At 33.8% G+C, this 26,542-nt stretch overlaps 1 protein-coding gene across 1 annotated transcript in view; it reads right to left on the bottom strand.

Annotated features, from left to right (window-relative positions):
• The window catches only part of LOC100167606 (probable G-protein coupled receptor Mth-like 1), a 35,371-nt gene extending 12,507 nt beyond the window's left edge, over window positions 1–22,864 (bottom strand). Inside the window, exon 1 of the mRNA XM_001946896.5 lies at window positions 21,511–22,864. Coding sequence (XP_001946931.1) covers window positions 21,511–22,537 — 1,027 coding nt within the window. The 5' untranslated portion in view covers window positions 22,538–22,864. The remainder of the gene's footprint in view (window positions 1–21,510) is intronic.
• Window positions 22,865–26,542: the final 3,678 nt, after the last annotated feature.

Here is a 26,542-nt window from a genome sequence, read left to right as displayed (position 1 = left end):
TATGTAGCGTCGGAGGTACCTTCACGTCTGTGATTTTTACGTTGATAAAAAACCGGCTTCATTGACGAAAACGTGCTAGTGTCGGAAACAATAGTGTACGCATATAATTAATATAAAAAAAGAATAATACAGATAATAATATAGTAGCAGTATTATAGTATGTCGATACCTATAGATACTATACAGGTATAAGTAGATATATTACGACTGTTATTGGATATCGACGCCACGGACAACGCGACTTGCATTCACACATAGGTATACAACGTGTAGGAAAATAATATTATGTTTGGAAGACTTCAAAAAGGCACAACGATGTCAAATCATATCATTTATTGTGGATAGACATTGGTACCTACAATTCTTAAACATTAAAATAGCCAGCGAGTAGCATATTATTCTAAGCATTTCTGACTGTCAAATAGAGAAAATCACCGACTACGAAAAAAATATTATTGATAATTAAATAAAAATTAATTGGTTTACTTGCCAACTATGCCAACTTCTATAAGATTTCTTACATAAGTGCAATACAAATATATCAAGTATAATAAACACAGAGGTATATTATGTGCGATTATGCAAACAAATATTTTACTTCGTTAGCTATGGTAAACGTAAAGTAAGGTAAAAGTAAGGACAGGCTTAATTAAGGTAAGAGTTTTAACTTATAATTTCCAATTTTAGATTAATAAAAGGAGGTTTGCCCTATTATTATAGTTATGGTACTGGTGTTCAAGTCTTCACTACTTCAGCCCTAAAATTCAGCCCTGTTTCATAGGATATGTGACATTTTCATAATATTATATTATATTTGTATTTTATTTCATCATATCACAAGATTATTATGACAAACTATACACAATTCATCGCCTACACTACTGCCGCCTACTAACTGCAGTAGTCTGTAGTTATAACAATGGTTGAACGATGTTAAAATTTTGTTTTTATAACGTTGACGAAATAATTTGTGTTGGAGACACGAAAAACACTTCAAGAGTGTACCTAAGATATTATCCAAAGAAACATAGTTTTATTTGTATCTATATTAAACATATTTAATATAATATTCTATTATTATTAGACTGCAGGTATGCTCTTCAATCCGTATAATTTAATATTATATTTCCTATAATTTAACAGACCTTATTGGTTTTCAAAATAAAATAACATCTTATCGGGTAGACACATCGAATTGTCGTACAACTTTCGAAAGAGGCGTGCTGTGAATTACATGGTTATAACAATATAATATTATATGTAGAGTTTTGAATACAAGTTAGTAATATACTTATAATAATACTACTATAGTTTTCTTATCGGGGTTCAATGGTTCATATCGTGGAGTATTTATTACAAAGGAATTTATTTTCTGGTAATTTTTGTGGAACGGTTATTTACTTACTACATACTGTAAACACAATAACTGCAGAATTAGAAATTTTTCATGTCACTAGAAATTGAAGAATGGGTCTCCCAAAGAAAAATAAAGACGGTCGCGTAATAATATTGTCGATTTATTACGGTTTGTACGGTGCAATAGAGAATATCCATCCCCTTATAATACCTCTCTGGACTATAGTAGGTTTAATATTCACGCTAACGTGTTTCGGTTCAATTGAATTTAATTTATATACAGTTTTACATGCGTACGGGCCTTAACTACTCACAAATATGTGTATACTAGATGTGAGCGTGTGCACGTGTGTGGGCACAAATCCAAATTACCCCCCATTGTGGGACAATCAATGATAACCGTGGGATTTAATCTGCTGGTAACGGGCTCTTCTGTATAGAGGAAAATAATATTGAAAACGTATAATTTATATACAATTTCAAAAGGTACTGGCTCACAAAAGTAGAGTTTCGAATTTATCGCATTGCATAACAATATCATTTCCAATGGCCATTATAGTTGGTATATATAGTACCTCCTATATGCCCCGATAAGGTAGTTGTCAGCGATATTCACATGTGAAGCGAAAGATAAATCGAGAAAAATCCATCCGTTGAAGATGCACTCAAAAAAAAAACGTTTACATAGCGAAGTACAATAATTATTACTCGAGGTATTTTGCATACCCTAACTTCGCATTATGTGTAGATAACTTGACATACAAGATAATTAATCTGTGAAATACTTGATCTTAATAGCCCGCAAAAGTTTTGCAAAATAATTGTTCTAGGCTTTTTAAAATATTGAATCTGATGTTTTGCGCTTTCAAAATCACAATATTCATTGCATACTTGCTGCATCATTGCCTTAAAAATCATAAATGATCATAACCTATGTTTTTTCTTACGAAAACACCACTGTACATTACAATGGAATAAAAATAATAGGTAGGTATATTTAAATAATATTATGCTGACCGACTGATAGAAACAAAACAATGTGTTTCTGAAGAATGATAGGTATATAGTCGTGTAGGCAGGTACTAAGAAACTCTATTATGCAGACCCCCCCCGTCAAGTGCAAACAATTTTTAAGTCAACTGTACGACAGTAGAAAAGTACGAATATTATTATATAACAGTGACTGGGGACAAAAGAAAAATGTATATTGTATGTATATTTACAGTTATCCGAAAGCATTGTCACTTGTAGTTCAAGTAAAACTGTATAATATACAATAAGACGATAATTCTCAGCGGTTTTAACAATGTTAGTACAGTCGAATTGTATTGAGAAAAATAAAATGTTGAAATTTTCGGTTTGATACTTCATACGCACGCTTGTAATCCAACACCTCTTTAAATTAACAGTATATCGCCTATGTTAGATTTGATGTATAAGTAGTTTTAAGCTGAGGCTTACGAATTAAAAAAATATTATATTTGTGATGAATTGCATCTCTCATCATATTATCATGTGGAAGGGGAAAAATAACGTTTGTTATAATATTATTTTTATTATTGTTCCCACAATCCCACGCGTGAGCCCAAATGCACTAAACAAATGATGACAAAGTCAACTGAGTTGACTAATGACAAACGAGTTTATTCTTCAAAACACCAGAAAACTCCCGGTCGAACTTTTATTTCCTAGCGCGCCGTTACGCCTTATAATATCAAACGCGCAATAGTGAACCGACCGGTACACGGCAATATGTCATCGGATATCTTCGTCATCGCCTGTTGCTGCAGTTCACGGACATTCCGTCGTAACGTTACGATATCGTTCTCTCCGTCTCCATAATAATACCTTTTCTCGTTTCAAGATTTTTTTAATTTTTCAAACACACAGCCTACTCGCGGTATCCGGTATCTATAATGATTTCAGAAAGAAAGAAAACCTCTTCTGTGTATAATACACACGCTCGCACACTTATTTTGTTGTTATATATAATACAAAAAACGGGAGAACGCGTACAATATTATATACCAGAGTCTCCTCATTAGGGCACGCGGTGCAGCGTACGTACGACGCATTGCGACACGTGTGCGCAACACGTCGTCTTATCGGTTAACTGGTTTCCATTGTCGGTTGTGAACCGTCGCTGACACTTATTTATATATATTATTGTATATATGAATGCTTCCCCATAGGTATACATAAACCCTCTCAGGTTGATGACGTGGACGTGTCGACTGTCAAAATTGCGACGGAAAAACGACATAAACCTATAATTATACCATCCACGTGATAACCACGCGCGCTCCAGAGGTAGGTAAATGATTATATAGTCTGAGGTGTAACGGATTTCGAAAACTTCTTCTGCTACAGTTTTCTTAGCACAAATTATAATGTGCAAACAATGTTGAGGAAAAAAGTTTCATGTATAATACATCTATATCTAGTTATAGTAGTTATCTTAGTTAACTATATTCTACGCATATAGTGTTAACATAGGCTAGATATAGGTATCATATTATAGTTTATACCAATATAGCTTAGGAAATTGGGTTCCCTTTCAATTTAACAAAGGTACCTATTATATAATAATATACGATTTAGAGCTGAAAATACGTTTTTGAGTTTTTGACTGCAGAGTCCGTTTAGTAATACATTATGTAAATACAAATTGTTCAATATTATATCAACCGTACAACAAAAAAAAACTAGTTCCGACGTTGTGATGTTTTGAGAGACAAACAGGTTACCACGGATCTTTTAAGAGACTTCGGTTCAGTAACATATACACGTGAGTACAGATTTAATGTATATTGTATATAGATATTTATGTATGTATTAAATTTACGGCCTGTGGTTCGAATGAATGTCTGAATGTATGTGGTGATGGTGGCGGTGTTTTGGTTGTTTAGTTTTTTATGGATTATTTCCTGTGAAACTATAGTTAACTTCTTGCCAACTCTTTACGGCCACGGTCACAATAAGACTTTTTTTTTTTGTAGAACTGTGGTAATATCTGCAGTACACCGCGTTTCAAAATATACCTCAAGAACCTATGTAATGAAGGTATTGTATATTATACATTATAGATAAAATTATATACGTACGCATACTTAAGGAACACACGGTGGCCGCCACACATGGTATATAATTTATATGATATGGTTTAAACTTCAGGTTTAATACCGAGAATGGCACATTGCAGAATTTGAATGGGTTCCATAAAAAAAACATACAGGTCGTTAGACCACTGTCGGTTTTACAAGTAGTAAAAAAACATTTCACTATACACACTCGTGTATACGACACTCGTGAATCTTGTTTGGGAATATCGAAATTTGTAGCATATCCAAAACAGAAATACTAATTTAAAAATGTAATTAAATAATTTCTAAAGTAATACCTAAACCAGTTTTTGAAAAAGCATATCTAGAATTATAAATATCATTACATTTTTGTTGAGGTTTTCAGCTATTTTTAGTTAATAACAAATACTTGGGTATCTATTATATACTTATTACTTATATTTTAATAATATATACATCTAGATATAATAGGAATTTGTTGAAAACCTTATTCGTAAAGCATGATATATTGATAAACGATAATGTATATGTCAGTGTATTTTCTTTTCATGTCGAAAGCCGTTTCAATTGCATCTTTGGAAATCACACGACATTATTATAATATAATATCACAACATTAATTATTATGTAGATTGCGTTTGGTAAAAATGTTGATGCCAGAATGTTATAACTTATATGACATTAGGTCTTGCATTATTTAGTTTATTTTATTGGCTATTAAGATTATGACATTATATACACAAAGGTCAACCGGACAACGGTATATTGTAATATAGTACAATAATATTTCAAAATATAAAGGCGACTTTATAATAACATTGCGAACGGTTTTATTATAATAAATACTGCCTATAAACTATCATATATAACCCACTCGTAGAATGATCTCATGGATATGATCAATTGATCCATATTTTTGGCAAAAATAGTATTAATATCATTACATAACATTAAATTATTAGTTACGCGACCATATTGTACACTATTTGTAGCGGCTACAGTGTTATAAGCTAATAATATTGTATGTCAATGATCAAGCGTAAAATTACATATGTATAGGTGTGTCAAATACAGGTTCAACAGTGATCGTGGTTTGAGGTCGAAAACCTCTGCAGCAGCTGGTGGTTTCGCGAATTGTTTTATTTTTTTTTAAACGTCACAAACGCAAAATATTATTACATTTATCATGATTGAGTCGTACGCATTGTATCATGCGTTTTAAGTACAATTTACGCTAAAATATTATTTCCAAGTTGTCAATTTAGAATGGTTTAAACTTTTAAGCACAGGTTTGATAGACGAAAGACTTACACGAAACAATAAAATATATTATGTCTTGTGTCTTAACTCTTCTTAGTGACCTAATGTTACCATACAATAATATGGTACACATGAGGTATACTCAGGTACATTATAAATGCATTAGAAAAATAATAAATCAAAACAAACATTTTAAATTAGGTGGTTTTTAAATTGTATATAAAAATTAAAAACTCATCATTCAACGCTTAAAGGAAAATTATAGAAACGTGTTTCTAATTTATTATAATGAAAAGAGAGAAAACCAATTTATTTTAGACTACTTATATAATATCATTATATAGGTAACAGTGATTCAGTGAATAGTTAAATCGAAAAATTATTTATAATTATAGTGTATATTTTTATTTAAAGTAACTAGGTATTTAGCAAACACCTAACAAATAAACAACGCGTATTGCATATTTGCATCATATTATAATAAATACAAAACACCGGCTATCGGTTACGTGTGATTGCAATAAAAACAGGATTGGTGTAGGAAATGAAAAGAAAAATCGAAAGTATTCGAATAAAAAACCATACATTATCGCAGCAAAACTAAACGTTACAAAAATGGATTCGTGTGCAAATTTAGTTACAAGATTTTCAATTTTTTTTCTCTTCCAATTGCGGTGTACCAACACGGTACCAATACCTATATCAAGGGTATACCATACGCGTAGGCATGTTTTTTAGCTATACGGTTTCGACGATGTCAGCGTTCGTCAGTAGTGGGTGGTCGCCACCGAACGGAAGAGAAAAACTGTCGTAAACACCACGCACGCACGCAACAACAATAATAATAATAATATCATTGTCGCGGTCGTCGGCGTCAACCGCATCAGTCGCGTGGGCACCGGGAAAACAATAGAACGCCGGGCCCCCGTGGTACACGAATTACGCGGCTGCCGACAAATTGCACCTCTTGCCATCAGAATATTATTACGCTATTGTCGCCGTCTTCGTGGTAATATATTATTATTTGCTGTAGTACAAAATATATATTTATTATTATTATATGGTTTCGTCGACACAGTTTTCCGCGGGCTGATTTATTGCGGGTGTATTGTGTAATAAGTAACGAGAGTAAACGTTTAGTTTAGTAACAAAATAGTACTCCTACTCGTTTCCAAACCAAAGACGAAATATACAAACAATTACTACCCCTTTATAATAGCTTAATTTGGGAGTTAGTTTATCTGCAGGGAGTCTGGGTATTATAATAATATAAACGCATTTTTTATGCGCATATATTGTATTCACGTGTAGTATGTCTACGGGTCGTCGGGGCAAGGGTCTCTAAATTTGTTTTCCTCAAATGGGCCTTTGATTGTAATGCTACCACAACTCCGAATCTACACAGTACACACAGTCCACCGACGAAGTGGTGAAAAAAACGACGAAAATATTGTATAATAATGTCGTTACCTACATATTATAATTGCCAAATTGTCATAACTTATAAGATAAAACGGTTTGAAACATAATTTGCTTACTTAGTTACTTCTTCGTACAACAAATATTATACAGCCGTCTGGGAAAATACCGTCAAAAACAAAACGATTTCGGTCTATCGATTAGCAATTTTTTAAAAATTATGTGTCTGCAGACTATCGTGGCGGTAGGTTTTAGAGGAAAGATTATACAATATAGATCCTATCAGATATTATACATTCATCTATTGCCCACGAATTTTACCTCGTTCTACCGGAAACCAATGATGGTCTCTCTGAAAAAGTATCGTAATAAATAAAATAATTTAGTTAAAACGTATTTAACGTTTACGAGGGCGGACCATCAACCACTCGCGTGGTCGGACATAAATACACGTAATGCCAATGCGTATAATATATTATCGTATACAAATCTCCGGGATATAATAATATGAATGTATATATATATTGTCGTAGAGATGATTTTCTAAAAATATTACGTGGACATAATAACATCGTAGCATAATATAAAGGAGCAATGGCTTGCACTTTGCGTTGAGTTTTGGCAGGAAATAAAGTTCGGGCAAATTTTCAAGCTTCTCGTAAATTGCCAAATCGTCATGCGAACGAATAATAAAAAATTATGATAATATTAGCGCCAGTTCTTTATGATATATCGCACATAATATAATATTATATATATCATACGCTAATATACTATTTATATAATTTAAATAAATATAGTATATTATGCGTTATATAATCATTATTCATATATATATAGGTACATTATACGTGCATCATACTTATACATGTTATACATCATTGCATACGCATATTTACACCATGGCCAGTTGTAGTCGGTGATGCTGTTGTATGGTATATATTATTATAATATATATAACACTCAGAGATGTCCGACTATGCACCGCGTCTCGGTGACGGCGGGAAGAATAAAATATGTTTAAAAATAACGGACGCTCTCGTTTGACCGCGGCGGCAGGACACGGCGGCGTTTATCCGCGATCCGTACTCTATGCCCGGTGGTCATATTATTATATGACGTACTCATCTGCCGTATAAAAAATAATATAAAAACACGTCACGCGCCCGATAGTTATATACCTACCGTACGATAAACAAAATCGATCGCGAGATCGGTCACCGAGTGACATTGTGTTTTTGTTGTGAAAACCGTAGGTATTACGCAAAACATTATCGTCATTCGTGTTAAAACGACTCGATTTCAGTATGATTTTATATTGAGATTAAGCAAAGAAATCTACTCGAAAAATCAACATCGTCCGTACTATATAGGTACGTCATATTAATATGCCCATCGGGCGGCATCGGCCATCACCTATCGACTACTGTATATATTTTGTAGATAATATTATAAAATGTACTTATATAACTATATATACGACGGGTATTATGTATATTTTACGTGAAATTAAATTTTGTTTTTTTTTTTTTTTGCTCTACTGCAGTAAATAAAAAGTTGTGAAATCGATATCGATCTGAATTATATTATTATATCGTTATGACTAGAAAATCCTGAAAACCTCGTCCTATTTTATATGTAGGTACGTCGTCGTTTATCTTGCGATGCGCGTTGCAGCGATGTTATAATAGTATGCAGCGCGCGCGCGGATAATGATCCGTCCAAAACCGCAAATAGAAATTCGGCACGAAACACGACGGCGGTTTCGTTTGCCGCAGGCCCACAGCATAAGCTCACGCGAGTTCTATGCACGGAATCCGTAAATTTTTTTATTTATAGGTAACCTACTATAGTATACAGCGAATTCACTCTAATCACAGCGATTGATAGCAAAATATATAGGCAAATTATATTTTATGTTTATGTTTATGTTTCGGTTATCGAGATTCGATCGCGCGGTCTCTCGTAATATAATATTTAACTGCTGTCGTCATTAAACCTGGGTATATTTTGACACAAGCCATTAACAGCATCGTGACATTATAATATTATTAACTTCTATCCCGGAGAAAGGAATTTCGGAGTATTAAAATCTATTAGAGCTGTGTGTGACGAATACGAAACTAACGAGTTACCACATATTCAAGCGTGCCTTGATAAATTATTAAATTTATAACATTATATTTGTGTTATGTTTATTATACTCTGTGTGAGCATATCAGATAGTTAAGCCGATTCAGTTTCATTAAAATATTATTGCTTATCGATATGCTTAAACAGAATCTGTCACGGATGACAAATTCAATATAACTGTAATTATTGAAAATATGCCATATTTTAATGTTCTTGGATACTTGCTTATATTCAACATCTTATCAAACAATGGAGAATGATAATTAATTTATCTACAAATCCAAATAAAATTTGTATAAACGGACTTGAATAGTATGTATCTATCGATATCATTTTACAACATGGCTTATAATTTATGTCTATAACTCTAAACTGATCAAAGACAGTTAATTTATTGCAAGCACACCATTTTTTACTGTTCAAGAAAGAAAAAAAGACGACAAACAAAACAGTAAAAAAAAATCCATCAGAATCGACATTTTAGAAATGCCAGAAATGTATATTAGTAAATACTTTAGAAAAATCTGATAAATTTAATTACATACCTACTTATCATTTATTTAGCATTTGTAACTGTTGTCTAAAGTCGTTATATATTTTAATAGTTCATTGATTATATTATTATAATAATGAAATTTATTTTTATTAAAAACATTATGTTATCTGGGAAAAAACTACTTAAATTCAAATTACGATGAATACGTCAGTCAATGTAAATGTATCGACCAGCAAAATATTTTAATAGGTATGATAGAGATGGATTCTAATTTATATACTAACAAAATTCTGAACAATTAAATAAGTTAGTAACAGAGTACACATTACCCATTATGACATTTGATCTTATGGTTTCTATTACATTTTGTTCTTAGGTACTCGGAGTAGGTACGGTACACATTGATAGTTCTATAATATATAGGTCACAGCTTTGTATAATTGTATGACTCAATGAATTATTTTATAAAATAAAAACCCCACAGATGAATTCTTATAGTTGTAAATCGTAGAAGACTGATGATTATGATACACTATATTTTATGACATGGATAGAAAATAACGTACTTATTTAGAACTGTTAAATTCTGTGATAAACTCTAACCAAAATAAATAATATTTGATTTATCATAATTTTCTACTGAATGAGTTTTAATAATGAATAATGATGAGACTCAAATATATTATACATTTATTCGTTTTCTAGGCAACCGATTATACTATATTGTATTATTTTATATTTAACTACAGTTACCTACTACTTAGTATTTGCTAACTATTAACCAACATTAGCCAAAAATTAAAATATTGTTTTTGAAACAAATAAAACAAAATGGTACATGATCAATTAAAACTGAAGATACCACATGTGACACTTATATTGTGAAGGTGTTTTGGCAATCCTAAATCAAAATTCATGATTCAAAATAATATGTAGCATGTAGTTATTATTGGTCTATGACCAAATAGACGTAAGTTCGAATAGTCCGATATAGGTGTCAAATAATGATATTAAACATAATATTAATGGGGAACACATAATAATATTTTAGTGCTATTTTACACTGGTATATTAACGTTAAAATCGATCATAAAACAACAAAGCGTTTTATAATATTGTTTATAATTTACATAGAATACTACTATTCTTACTTATTTCAATGTTTATAAATTATAAGTTATTATTATATACTCATAGGACCTGTCGTACGTGAGTATTGAATTAAGAATTTATTAAATAAAAATTATGATGCACCATTATTATTTATTATAGTTTTGAGTCTGCCGTTCGTTCATTGTGTTTAAAACGATTTCGTAACAAACACGAACCTATGCCTAAGTTTTATCGCAATTTCTAGAAAACAGTTCGTTATCATTTGCGGAATACATCATCATCGGACGATAAACGCGAAAATCGCATTTTCTTCGTAAAATAATCGCATAGTACATAGAGGTACGTCTTCTACTGTACTTCCGCAGATAAAACAAATGAGGTACTAGTAGCATAACCGTTGATTATGTAATACATATTACAATAATATTTGTTATCTGGACATGTACTATAATATTATATTGTTATATATTATGTGTAGATTTGATTAGCATAACAAATGGAACTTATATTAACATGGTAAGTAAGTACACCTATAATACGCAGCGTATACATATACATTTAACATTATACATGTATTATGACAATTATTTCTTTTTATTAACAGCGACTATAGGTACGCATAGTATGCATACATATTACAGGAACCAGACGGTTGGCGGCGTCGGGGCCTCCCGGAACGCGGCGGGTGAAAGTGCGCGTTCGGTCAGATTATTATTTATTAGACGTGTATGTGTGGTCGGGTATTATTATACACCTATGTTTAATATGTACCTATTCTATACCTATATTGTATCATTGCGGTTCGATGTGTTGACGATGGGAGGGGAAAAGGGAAGTGACTAAACACTGCAGAGAGAGTCAGCCGTCGCGTCTGGTCGGCGTTCATAATATATAATAATATATAGCATATACCTACACGCAGACGAATCGATTATAAAACCTGACGAAAACACGCGACTCATTGATAAAAATGAATAAAAAACAACAAATAAGAAAATAATTGTATAAACACGGCTGAAAAAATCACCGTCTATTGCGTAAGTCATGAGTAGTTATTTGTGTATAAAAAAAATGCCTTTGAATCGATCAGCGCCGTGTTTACGCTAACCAAACAAAACGCTACAGACGACTGTAACGTAACGAACAACGTAATACGACGTAGGTACCTATATGGCCATAATATTATATGCCTACATGGTAGGTACTTCGCGGACTTCCGGACAGGATCTGTTTTTTTTGCGGTGGAAGCTACGATCGTACAATATAAAACATGGACGTATCATCGGAATGCTGAATATGACTTATGAGGCCGTATGCCATACGCATGCGTCGATACATAATAATAATAAACCGCCAGTCGTTCAGCCCAAAAACCAGACTTTGACGTCACTGCTTATACATTTATGTGCAATAATAATAATATTATAAACGTGACATTCGTCATATACTTCGTACGTCGCGAGTCAGGTCATTTTTTATGCTCACAGACATTTTCGTATTGCATTTTTTCGCCTTGTATAGTCCGCAGCAGCTCTGAAATACACTATATATATAATATTATTGTCTCGACTAATAGCATACAATATGCACGGCTGCAGTAAGATCCACAGAACCATGAGAAAAATGAACAAGTGTGGCAACGATGGTTATAGTAGTGTAAAGTATTAAATTATCCGTTATTTAAGACGAAAATTGAACAAGGTTTCAGCATACACGTATTTGCTATTCGTATATACATACTACATAGATACATCGCGATATAAGCGACAAGTGCTGAGTGGTGCGTAATAGAGTTAATTGCGCGTGAGAAATAGCAATAAAGTGAAATTTCTATCTACACTCTGATTGTGCTGTACGATCGTTTATCATTGGAGATACGGTGTAAACAAATAGGTGACCAAATTTCTAAATTCCGGATACACGTTTGACGACATGCTAATATAATATAATATTGTTAGTCACCATAACGGTACAGCACGTACAGCGACCACAACGATTATAAATTCACCTATAATCTATGGGTATAATATGTAATATATATTATTATATTATATAGGTATGTACAAAAGCGATAAATTAAAATATTAATATGGTTCAGAAAAACGTTCGACGCATCGCGATTGGCTATAAGAAAGAGTGCATTGAAAATCTCTTCGTTTTGTTGCGTTTATCCTTAATATTCAGTGCTATCCACGCACGACTGCTCTTCTAATTTTCTATTTCTTGTTTCTATCAGTCTCTACAATAGCAAGTAGGATGCTAACATATTTTTCCTTACAAACTATTATTCACCATCACCACCAATGTCAATTTTAGGGTCGAGACTTCACACGGTCACACCAATTAAAAAATGTCACTCTTTCATTAATTTACTCCCCTTTTTCACGTCTTATATTCGTCTTGTAATTTACCAATGAGGACATAGCCTTCAACCTATAAATTTAACGTGACATAATCTTGTTTACATATTATTTATTATTTTGTTTTAGACTGTTATGCATGACAAATATTATACTATTATATACATGAAATAAAATACCATTAGAATCATGATCCGATCCATGTCTTAATACAAGCGAGTGGTAAATCGGTCCCGCGGTATATTATTATGCAAATTATTAATAGGTAACAGGGTGAGGCCAGAATAAACGTAGAATGTGCATTGAGCACACGTCGCCACCTATAGGCTAGGTGTTATTTTGTCGGAGTGCGACGGAAGCCAGTTTTTATTCCGTTTGATCTCGTCATTCTTATAAGGCAGTTGATTATTAGTTGAGTACTTGGGTACTTGAGTGGTTATTTTATTTGCTCGTCCTTCATTTACCGTACTGTATGTATAAAAATAATGTTATGCGCGTAACCGTATATATCCGTATCATAGGTATAAAATGGTAGCCGGTATAGATATAATGTAATATGCTATGATACAACCGATGGAAAATTAGCGAAACAAATTTGTTGCGTTGTAAAGTGGTTGTACCTACCTAAACGCATAAAATAAGTATATAGCGATAGAAGTAGAAATAGTGGTAGCCAACACAAAATATTATTATTTATGGTCGCGGTCTCGGAGGGGCGATGATCGGAGTGCGCGAGGTGTGAGGTGGTGGTGTACACAATATTCTACACCGCATTCTTCGCCGGAGCAATAGGTACATTATTACAAGGCCGCCGCCGCCGCCGCCGTATAATTACCATATCATTGCGACGACCGACGACGACGTTGCGCGCCGGCAGATAGGTCTTGTTCGGCGAATTTCCTCGTGTCCGATTCGCGTTTAATCGATTTTTTTTCGTTTCGTTGTTATTGTTTTGTTTTACGATCGTATTATAAACGGAATGGAGAGACGCGCTACACCCATATATATAATATGTATTATAATATAACTGTACAATAATAGGTAATACGTGTATTTAAATATATTATGTAGTATGTACTATAACATGTACCTGTATGCGATTAATTAAGATTTTAAAAATGGTCGAGACGAGCTCGGCGGAAAACGCGCGAGCTACAACGTCATCATTGAGTTTTTTTTTTCATATAGAAAAATGTTTCATCCCGCCGCTGTTGAAGCGAATATATTTTGTGGCGTAATACGTGTTTTTCTTCTCCAAGTCAACCGGAGAAAAATCACAGAATAAATCCGTATCGTTATTGTGGCGGAAGAAAATCCGTAGACTATATTATATATAGGTAGCGTTCTTAGGTATTACTATACGTGTACAACATCACTGTCTACTAACACGACCGCCGCCGTGCAGAACGAATTTCGACTACCGTATCTCCCCTATACACATTTATACAGACGATATAAACAACGCCTATTTTATAAAACGGCCTGCGGCCATAGAGTATTACGACGACGGAAAAAGAGACCTTGGGGAAACAAATGATATAGAAAAGAAATATACTTCGGACGCCGGCCACTGGGCCGAAGGTTTTTCCGAACGTCGCGGGAAACAGTGGCGTGCGCGCGTGCCGATGTGGTACAGTACAATAAAATATGTATAAATAATATGTACAAGACGACGAGGACAAATCGTGGGGGGCACGCAGCCGTAACGGAACACGCTAAAAAAGTCGTTTTGGATTATTATAATTATCCCAAATCGATTATATTTAAAAATTGTTTTTTTCTGTCCATCCTGCAAACTCCGGCGTCATAATATTTGGATCGGTTGTTTCCTTTTGCTGGGAATCTATCTCCAATTAATTTTGATTTTTGTACACTTTTAACACTATATCGATTATAAAATTATATTTGTCAAAATATAAGTGGATAACACCGACGAGGTCTCGTGTCAAATTTTGGTCGGATAGAGGAGACCTTCTTGCACAAGTTGTATCTGGAAGTCGGAGGTATATGATTTATTTAATTAAATCGACCGTAATTTAGGTATAAAATTGCAAAATACTCCAAATACACCCAGTAGGTGTTGTAGATAATAATATATTGTGAATTATACCACTATAATTCGTTTCGCATTATATTCAACATAATTATGCATTACTGCACATTAACACTGATGAGTTGGGCCCACCCTTTTGAGTTTGCCGACTGCCATCGTTAACTCGTATACAGCCTCTATGTACAGCCATTTAAAATATAGGTTTACTCTTGTGGTAAACGATGCATCTACTATCTATATACATATAATGCGTATACCGTGTACACGGTTTAGCGAGTCTACCATTGTACGCTTACACCTACGTAGAAATTATAGTTTTATACTAATATACGACAGCCACCAATAGGTACTCACACATTAATTCGTTGTTATTGTTATTACATATTATTTTCATTGTGCGAATATGTGCATATTATGTGCCTTAATCTCAGCACAAAAAGTTTATCTCGAACAATTTTATTCCTATTGATGATTACAGAGCCAAGACGCTCTTGCAGTATAATATTATAATCTTACATACTATACATAATATGTTATACAAGTTTAATAATAACATATTATACACGCATACACTGCACCAAGTTAATGATAGTACTGCAATATATTATACGTTTGATATCTTCGTAACAACATTATTACAGGCGTGCCATGATTGTTCTATATATAATATATTATGCGTATATTATTATCTTATATAGCGTATTAAACGGCATTGAATAAAATGAACGAGAATATTACTTTTACTCCGCGGCATGTTTGACCAAAACACATAATAACATTACGATATATTAATTGGGTTTTGATTTTTCCAAATCTAATTGCTTTGGAACTCAACCAACTGCACTGCTGTTATATCGTCGTATATTATATCATCATCTTCCAAGACACGAAGTTGGAGAGGATAAGAGGGAAGTTGGGTAAGACCTTGTTGCCGGGGAGGCAATTTTCTTAGTCAATTTAAGGGCCGTAAATTCATATTGACATCATTATTGTGTATTAATTATATCAGAAAATAAATAAATATAATATGTAGGTACAACTCAAACATGTGTATTGTTTTCATATCAGAGTTACAAAAACAGAAGTCTGCATATTATGCTAATTATTAAATTAATACAATTCGTCCATAGCTTACCCAAATGCGAGAAAAAGAAATAACTAATAAATTAAATAATAATATTGTTAGGTAAGTTATAATGTTTTATTATACATTTTGTTACATTTTTATATTCATAATTCATAATAAACTTGACAAAAACACACGTCACACATGTATAAAGTGTATAATTAATATATAGTTATATAATATATTATGTATTCACCAATATTATAGTAGTAACAGTAGCATAGACTGTTGGTTAAATTTCCTGTGGACCAACATTGTCTATAACAAAATAGTTATACTTTACATTTTAATAAATAACTTTTTTTTGGGTGGGGGGGAGGTGGCCAAAATATGTTGCCCCGGGGCATGAAATGTCCAAATACGGGCCTGCCTCTTTCATCTATTTCAATGAGTCTAAATACCTAAACGGGCACACCTAAACATTTATGCGTAATGCTTACTGCGTATATAGTACGCAACAATATTGCCGGGAGCATTTTACTCGTGAATGAATGGAGTTGCGCATACTGCAGACATACAATAATATTAAAATATTTTATTTATGTCCGTTTAGCATTCTTATTAAGTATTTACGTTCAAAACGATTAAGTTAAATACGTTTAGTTTTCAATACACGAGTTTTATACTTGTATCTATCAGCTGTGCCTATATATGCATAAGAAATATAAATAGTATTACCAATGCACGTAATAATAAGTATATCTTTTACATGAAAAAGGTAGACTAATAATAAATTAGTTGTGTAGGTACAATGGTATAAAGGTCAACATTTAAATTGATGGTCATTAAAATGTTCGTTTAGGTTTGCTACTGCAGTGCTGCTGTATACAAGACACAGTCGTCCAACCATAGCAATTAAAACGATCAATAGGATCAGAGGGTAATTCGATTATTTTTGATAAACGTTATTGATTCTGTGAATTGAATACCAGCAATTTGCTTACATTTATTTGCAACTTATAAATTGCCATTGTATTTACTATGGGTACATAATGTATTTTAATTGAGTTACGATTTTTAATTTGATGAATAAAAAAATTTGCCTTTTTGATGCATACAATTTATTTCTTAGACATATTTTTCCCAAAAACAAGTATAAAATAATAGTAGTAATAATGTGTAGCAGATAACTATCAAATGGAGGATAGGTAAATAATTCGTGTAGGTATATTGTGTATAATATTATATATTTATATCTGGTATTTACACCATAGAGCTTTTTACCATCCGAAAGTTGGGTAAATACATTTTTTCAATTTGTTAGGCAATACAAATTAATTATTTGTTGATTAGAATCACAAATTAAATATTACTAGTCTTACTACTTAAAATTTTGCACCATTTTTTTTTAGTATATATTATATATTTGACTCGTGTTGTATTGTTTCATTCATCTACTTAACTATTTGACTATTTACTTTTATACATTTCAAAGTATATTAAACATAGGTAATATTTTTTTTTTAATTATGATTTTAAATTATTAAAATACTAAAAGATTTTAAAATACCTAACATAGAATAATATGGATAATATATTTTTATATTAACTATAATTACATAAATATAGTTAATATGCCCTTGAAATTAAAATTAAAAAATATCAAATTGGCCCAAAATATTATTTAGCTGGTAACGGTGTTTACACATCGCTACTTTTATATGATACTAGGTATACATTTTTAATTATTTACTATCGTTTATCTTAATCGATCACACAACGTTTCCGAAAACGAAGAACATATAATATTATATTAATAATATATTAAGACTATATTAGCGGGTGGCAGCGATATTGTTCTGTAAAACATTATTTCCTATTAATCGAAAATAATAAAAAACTAATCTATACAAGCGATCTACATTCCTAATCGCAAAAAATGGATTTTTTTAAAGAGTCGGAAAAAAATTTCAGAATTACAACAATTGCAACGTCGGCGTGCTGGGTCGTTGATGATCGGATTCTGACCGTAAGTGAGTATCACCACAACACATTTAAGACACGAGACTATAATATTATTTTATATATTTACACACATACCGCAATATACATCTCAGGGAGTGTGTGTTCGTCAATGGTCTGTATACAAACTGTCGTGTCCGACAATTAATATATTTTTAATGTGTGTACTGTGTATACATTATACCTACAGGATGTGCCTCATCGTAAACCATCCCGCCTTCAATGTTATATAATATATATTATTATACACAAGGCACCAGATCTATAGATACAAATTCTGCCGAAACTTTGAAACTAATGTTCACGTAATCTTACTATGCGAATACTTTTAATGAACATTTTTAAAACATTTACATTGATAATTAGTTCTGTGAACCTCATATATTTTTTAGGGAAAAAAACACGAATACATCTTTTATGTTCAGATTGAGAAAAATGCAGAAAATTCTATGAGTTGTAATACACTGATAATCGATGGATAACTGAATTGGTTATTCAAAATAAAAAAATATCCTTGAAAACATCGAATATGGTAAAAGTTATAACTTTCGAAATGTCGACCGCGGGGATGAACTCTAAACACGGAGTATACAAAATAGACAATAGATTTTTTAGATACCCTGTATGGGCTACATGTATAATAATATAAATTACGGTATCGTCGGCCACACAACCGCGCATTGATATGTATATATAGACGAACCACATACATATATGTGTGTGTCGGACGAAAAGCAGAGCCCTTGGATCTTGTCCAATGTGTACCATGTATATGTATGACTGTATGAGCCTAATGAACTGTTTAATACTACAGAACGAGGGCCGAGGAGTATAATATACAACGGGTTTAATTCAGCCGGAACAACAGAAAATTCAAAAAAAAAATATAACCCTTTTGTACTCATACACGAACGTAGTCTACAGTTTATTTTTTTTTATAGAAATTGGTATACCGCCTACGTATAACGCGACTCGTCAGTCGTCACACGGTATTAAATTCATCGCAATTTTCCGTTTCGTCTTCCCGTAATCGAATAACTAACGGAGCTCTGAAATTTCATCCGGTGCTTTATATCTTTTCTACTCTCTTTTGCTGTTTCTACATAATATTATAATACCGAGTTTTGCGGGGCTTCGGACGTAATATACGAAATATACAAATGATGCACTCGAGTTTCGTCAAACTTTGTACAATACTTAAGTAATTATGTAGGTACTACACGTCTACACATATAATTGTATATAATAATATATTATTTTATGTTATGAGTGCGCAAACGACAAAGTATACTTTATTCCTATCGGCGCAAAAAGTGGAACAAGTTCGCGTGAAATGACGGATATGCCTACTGGTTAAAACATCGGTCGAAACATGATGCAAAATTCACACCGAGACATATAATCTCAAACTTCCTATGTGAATTGACGGTCGACCGACAAGACTTGCTCATATTATCGTTGCAGGACTCGAGAAACCCACTGTCTTATCAAGGAGATGGCTCCTTTTAGGTAATTTAGGTTACATTAGACTAGGTTAGGGTTACGTTACATGATTTCATAACCTAACCCAACGAGCGCCGCGGTAGCCTAGTCGCCACTTTACATATCAATATGTAAACAAATGTCTAATAATTATTTAGTTTTCCCGGTATATACGATGTACGTCTATAATTCTACGACTTAGTACGCGGGGTGACGTTACTTTCAAAACAAAGTTGTTTTTTTCCCCGTAAACAATCGTATTCGAAACGTATCATAAATTGTAATATTGTTTGTAACGAAATTTGTGAAACAACAACGGCGTAAAACTGAAACTGCGGAAAAAATACGACGGCTATTACAGGCCGCGCCAGTGTGACTGGACCCGATGCAAGCGACTATGACACGACCACTGCCATACGCGACGGCATGTCCCTACCTGCCTATGATCACACAATAATAATAATAATAATATAACGAGACGTACAACTGCACGCACACGCACGCACTATCGTCACACGCAAAAAGAGCGGTCTCGTCGTCACACGCGTACGTGTACACAATAGCCAACCATCGCACACGGCACAATAACGGGAAACGATTTTTTTTCTCTTCTTTTCATTTTATTTTTCCCGCGCCACTCGCGGTTCCCCTAATTTCGTCGACTCGACGACGTACCTACACTATATTAATAATAATAATAATAATAATACGAGAGGGTCCCGAAGGCGACGCACAACATCACTGTATTATAAAATATAAATACACAATGCAATTATATTATACCCGAAACTTGTCGTCACCAGAATCGTCCGCCGTGACCGATCTCGAAACCTTAACGGAAAAAGTAATTGTTTTTTGTTTTTCGAACGCTTTTCGAAAATATGTAGTAGTAATTACTAATTTATATGAACAATCGAAACAAAACGATCGCCCGGACCAGAGTACGAATAACAGAAATTAATAATAATAATATGTAATTAACGGCCACAGCTGATAACGAGCGTACTTATTTTATTTATGTGCATTGGCGGCGGATATTAAAGACAAAAGAGAAAAATATCGCCGACCCGACGCCAATAAATAATGCGGCCCAGTTGCGGCGGTGGTTTTTTTAAGTCCTGGGTCATTGTTATCCGCTGCGAGTGAGGTGTTGGACACTTACCGGACAGGCAATAAGTAATAACTAATAATACTTAAGTATCGTATATGCATATTTTATGCATATTAATTATTAATTATGCTATCATAGATTATGCCGCCGAGTTAAAAGATATCAACATTGTTATCAACGAACCCATGCTGTCAATCGTCATTATGGTGTTTATAATAAACCACACATAGCTAGCCTAGGTAAACTAAAACCTAAAACCCAAGCAATGCCGAATAGATTCCGACGACGCTTTCGGTCTAAATATACAGTTTATTATACTACTCATTGGTAATAATACGACCGGTCGACAAAGCAGTAATGCCGTATGTCGTATTATGCATTTATGCGTATTGTTCGTTGTATAATATTATTTAGAAACCATCGTCGAGTACGTGTGCGGAATTACTAAGGAAAAAAACCAAAATTTCGTTTCGGCCTTCCGGGAGAAAGTATTTTATAGGTATTTATGACATAGCGATAATCAATGATAAGCAACGAAATTTTTTTACGATCGTACCTGTGAAGACGCACAGCGGTCCACGCAAAGAGTCACCGGACAGTTGGACGAATGCCAGGCACAGGTCGCCGACTAGTAAGCAGCCGACGTGGTTGACTTGACACCTCCAATGGAGCACGTGATAAGTGCTGGGCAGCATGCAGCTGGCCACCAGCGTGATGGCCAAGAAGAACACGGACAGCAACAGTCCAAGCGGGTAAAGGGTGAAGCGGATGTCCTCGCGGTAGCTCTTGGTCACGTGGTCGACGCCGTGCCGGGGAGCACACGTGAACACGGTCCACGTGCGCGGCTCCTGCGTCTGTTCGAGCACGCGCTCCAGACAGTATTCCCGCGGCTGGAGTGTGACGCCGTCAGCTGTGCGCAGCTGTCCGCCAGCGGGCCACGCGCCGTTGACGGGCCAATGCGACTCGTTGATGCGACCGGACAAGATGTACACATCATCCTCGCATCGCGGGAACCCGGACGTGATGTCTTCGGGCAGATCAGCCGCGTCGTGCCGGCCCGAGAACTCGCATCCCCCATTCGCTTCGCTGTACACCGCTGATGGGCCGCAGCATTTTTTCGTCTTGTTCGGCTCGTCGGGCAGACACAACAACGCGCCGGCTCGATCCAGACAGTACAGGCCCGGGTCTACCATCAAGTTCTTTGGCCAATGTTGCGCCAGCAGCGTACCGTTGAGAAATGACACAAACCGTGGCGGGTCTTGGGGTGTTGAAGCGGGCAAAAACGCGGCGGGCCGACAGGGCGGACGTTCGTGGACCAGGTTCCAGTAAGCCGGCGGAGGATCGTTGGGGTTCAAGAACTGGTTGCTGTTCACGTCGAAGATGACGGGCACGAAGTCTTGCGGTAAGGACACCGGCAACAGGGCGCAGGGCCCGTGCACGTCGGTCGGGTCGAGCATCTCGCCGCGACCGCAGCACCGAAATACGGTCACGTTGTCGGCGGATGACACCACGGCCGCCGACAGCAGTAGCAACAACGACACCGTTGTTGCGGAGACGTCGTCTCGCGGACGTCCGCGTGTCATTTTCGTACGGACCACAACGACAACGACGTTATTAGATTTTGGTCTACGCGCGCCTTGTGTTCCGTCAGACGACGACTGACGGCGACAAAACGTTCATAATACTATTTAACAAGGACGGACGCAATCGCGTGTTGTTTTTTGTTAGCAATTAATTGAATAAATTTCGCGGACAACGCACGTCGGCTGTGTATGTATTTACGCGGGTATTGCGTACGCGAACTTGAACGACGGCGGCACAAACGAACACGGATAACGACGAAACGACACTGGCCGCGTACTACCGGTGCTTTCCATCCGACGACCGACGGGCGACGGCGGCGCTCTCACCTCCCCACCAACAAAAACGAGAACCCGTATAGTCGGCGCGCGCGAGTCTCTTCTGCCGCCACGGGTTCCTCGTTCCATCTCGTCACGTCGCTGCAACGCGAAATGTCATCGCTGTTGTCGTGCTGCTAGCCCGTCGGTCGAGGACTTTAGTGAATATTTACGTCTTTACCTGTTGCAGCGCTCCGTGTGTAATAATGATAACAATAATATGCTATTAGGTATTAGTGTATTACGACTCCTGGCCACTAAAATTGTACATTTTATTTACGAAAGATAAAATAACAATATCATCTTATCTACATATTGTTATAATGTTATATACGTAGATGGGTAGTGGGTACTAGGTACCTACTTCGTTTTTCCTCTGTGACAAGTAGACAGTAGAAGATGTTGGAACTTACTGTTACTTAATACTTATACAAATAAAAAATATAATCGAATTTTTAGGTGGAATGCGTGTGTGATAACTGATAAATAATAACAGCAGCATACACTACCTAAAGTATATTATATTATTATTATTATTTTACACTGACGAATGACGATAATTGCTCCTATGCATGTACGTTTTCCATTACTTATACACAGAAAATTGGTCGATTAAATGAGCGCTCTCAATTGTCGAAAACACATTGCAAATGCACTAGATACGCATTTTTTTTCCATTAATCACTCTAAACATTGATTTCACATAAGTAGGTATACATGGCTGGCGGTTCGCAAATAACGCGACGCAATTACGCTTTTATTAAATTGTATGTTTTATAGTTTCGAATGATTCTCAAGTCTTGGATCACAACCAGCCGTCCTGGCCATTGGGCACAAAAAATGAAAATAAATTACTCAATAGAAAACGAATAATGTTTATAGTTTGAGCATTTTACTCATAAATCATTTTTCAATTCACCTAAAATATTTTTGATATTTCATATCGATGCATTATTAATAAACTCGCATAGTCGCATGGAATATAGGTACTATAATGGCACTATAGTTCGATTTTATAGATTTATTATCGACCACATGTTGTTATACTTGTTATCTTTATAGTATCTATATAGTATCATATTATATAATCGTCAAGATACCGAAGTACCACATCAAAAGTTTAAACATAGCAATTTCAAACGATTTTGAAAATTATATTAAAGGTACCTATTTATATGTAAATATCTATTCAATTTTCATATGTAATAATAATAAACTATTTCGAGTGCATAATATAGTTTGAATACTTTCGCATTTAGGCGTATCTGTCGACATTTAATAAACATTCGAGTTAATTATGTTAAATAAACGGTTGCAATAATCTACAGTTAAACAAGTAATAATTAAATTATTATTGAAAAACAATATTGTGTAAGCAAATTTCATGTTCAGTAATTCATAATTTAATTATGTACTGAACCAATATTATCAAATTGTTTTATTAGATTTTACTCTATACTCCACTATTAGATTAATCACTTTGTTGATGTAGTTGAATAATTGTATGCCATTTTAATTTAATTTTATCAATAACATTTTTTTTTATATTATTTTAACATTTTATCATTTTTATTATGCATTAATAAAATATTAAATATAAATATATTTTATCCATTCAGCAGTATGGCTTATAAATATTTTTAAGTTCACAAGATTCAATATGTACATAATATGTACATTGTACACAAATCAAATCAATTGTATATTAGTTTAATATGACAAATGGGCGCATGTAAACTCCGCCACAAGAACCTTTTTTTAGTGTAAACTCCGCCAGGAAAATAAAACAGGTAAAATTGGTTTCATGTAAACTCCGCCAGTGACAAAAATCAGGTAAAATTGAGTTCATGAAAACTCCGCCAGTGAAAAAAATTAAGTAACAGTATACACTATACAATTAATATAATAAGCAGATTATTATTAAGCAAAAAAATCATGATTTTATAGTAATTATTATCCTTATTATTAATTAAGTATATGTATACCAAAGTAAATAAAAAACTTAAAAATAAAAATAATAAATGTTCGAACAAATCATACAAATTGCAATGGCCAGTATGATGTTAAAAAATAATGATAGACAATTGTGATAACTAATAATCAAAAAATAATATGTAGATGTATTATATTATACATAATATGTTGTAAAAGGTACCTACTTATAATATTTTGAACTGAAAACCAAAATTATGAGATACAATTAATAGATATTCAAACCATTAAGTCAAATATAAATTACCTATTATAATTATTTAGTATTTATAGCTTTTTCTAACATTTCATTTTCATTTTGAATTTTTGAGTTTAGGTACTTACTAGAAAAATATCATTTAGTTTTATATTAGGAAGGCCTAATTAATACTGGCGGAGTTTTCATATACCCCATTACAGGTAAGAAAATAAAACTGGCGGAGTTTACATTAAACCTTTTCATTACCTTTTTATCTAACCGGTATTCTGGCGGAGTTTACAATCGCCCTGACAAATAGATACTATAATGGTTAAATAGGTATCTAAATGTTAAAATAATTTTTCGAGTTCATATTATTAGTTATTTGTGAATTAATTACATTGTAAATACATTTTAAACACAAATTAATGGTATAACATGATATTATAGGTATACTTAATGTTGATTTGCATTTCATGTAGGTCGTAGGTATTATAATATATATTTTACGCTCGTGTATTGTGAATACTGAAACAATTGTAATAGCGTCATTATAAATATTTTACACATCATTTTTCCAAAAATGTATTATTTATCCTAATCATGTCAATATTTTCAAAACCTTTAAATGTAGTTAGGTACTGCCATATTTTTTTATCGATCGTCATATGAAATTTGAAAAATATTAGTATAGGAATGTCTGAATGTACGATAATAGTCTCATCGACGATTGTCCGATTGAGGTAACTATACATTATTTTATGTAGCATTATACATAGCGATAGCATATTATCATTATATTCAATATTCAAAACCTATATATTATGTAGGTATTCAGTTTCCAGATATTCGCTGTATAGGTACTACAGTGATGGGCTAATCTCTGATGAAGTCGAATTGGATTTTATTAGATATCTATACAATCAAAAACACATAGGTATTTAAACATCGAGCGTCAAGAATAACGTTAATAAAAACCATAATCATTTTACAAGATTGTTGTACGTGACGGCAATTAAAGCTTAAAATTAATATAGATGTATGTACTCGATGGAATCGTATGTAATACTATTATTACATTCAATGTAAACGACTTGTATAATACGCACAGCGCGTACAGCTGCATGGAAAAAAATCGTGACACAAAAATGATATACTGATTGACATGTTCACGCATAAATACCTATATAGGTAAATACTAAATATTAAATATATATGTATAATACTATTATACGGTCGCATATTTAAGTAAATACTGCAATATAGTCGTACGTAGTTGACACATTTTCTTTTTGTCCTAATGCACCACAAATAATAATATATTTATATAAAATATTTAGTATAGTAATTTTACCCATTGTATATTTTATTAGGCAACACAAACGGTGTTACACCGTGCAATATTCGTAATAGAGTTTACTTCAGGGATGTCGGGAAAATTATGAGTTACCTAGGTATGTATTTTATTTTTTATTAAAAAACTTTGTTAACAATTTTTTCGTCTACACGTGCGATCGTCC

This window comes from Acyrthosiphon pisum, chromosome A3 (assembly GCF_005508785.2).
Source record: "Acyrthosiphon pisum isolate AL4f chromosome A3, pea_aphid_22Mar2018_4r6ur, whole genome shotgun sequence".
NCBI lineage: Eukaryota > Metazoa > Arthropoda > Insecta > Hemiptera > Aphididae > Acyrthosiphon > Acyrthosiphon pisum.
Note: the sequence above shows the minus strand (reverse complement) of the source record. Positions and strands in the feature narration are given on the sequence as shown.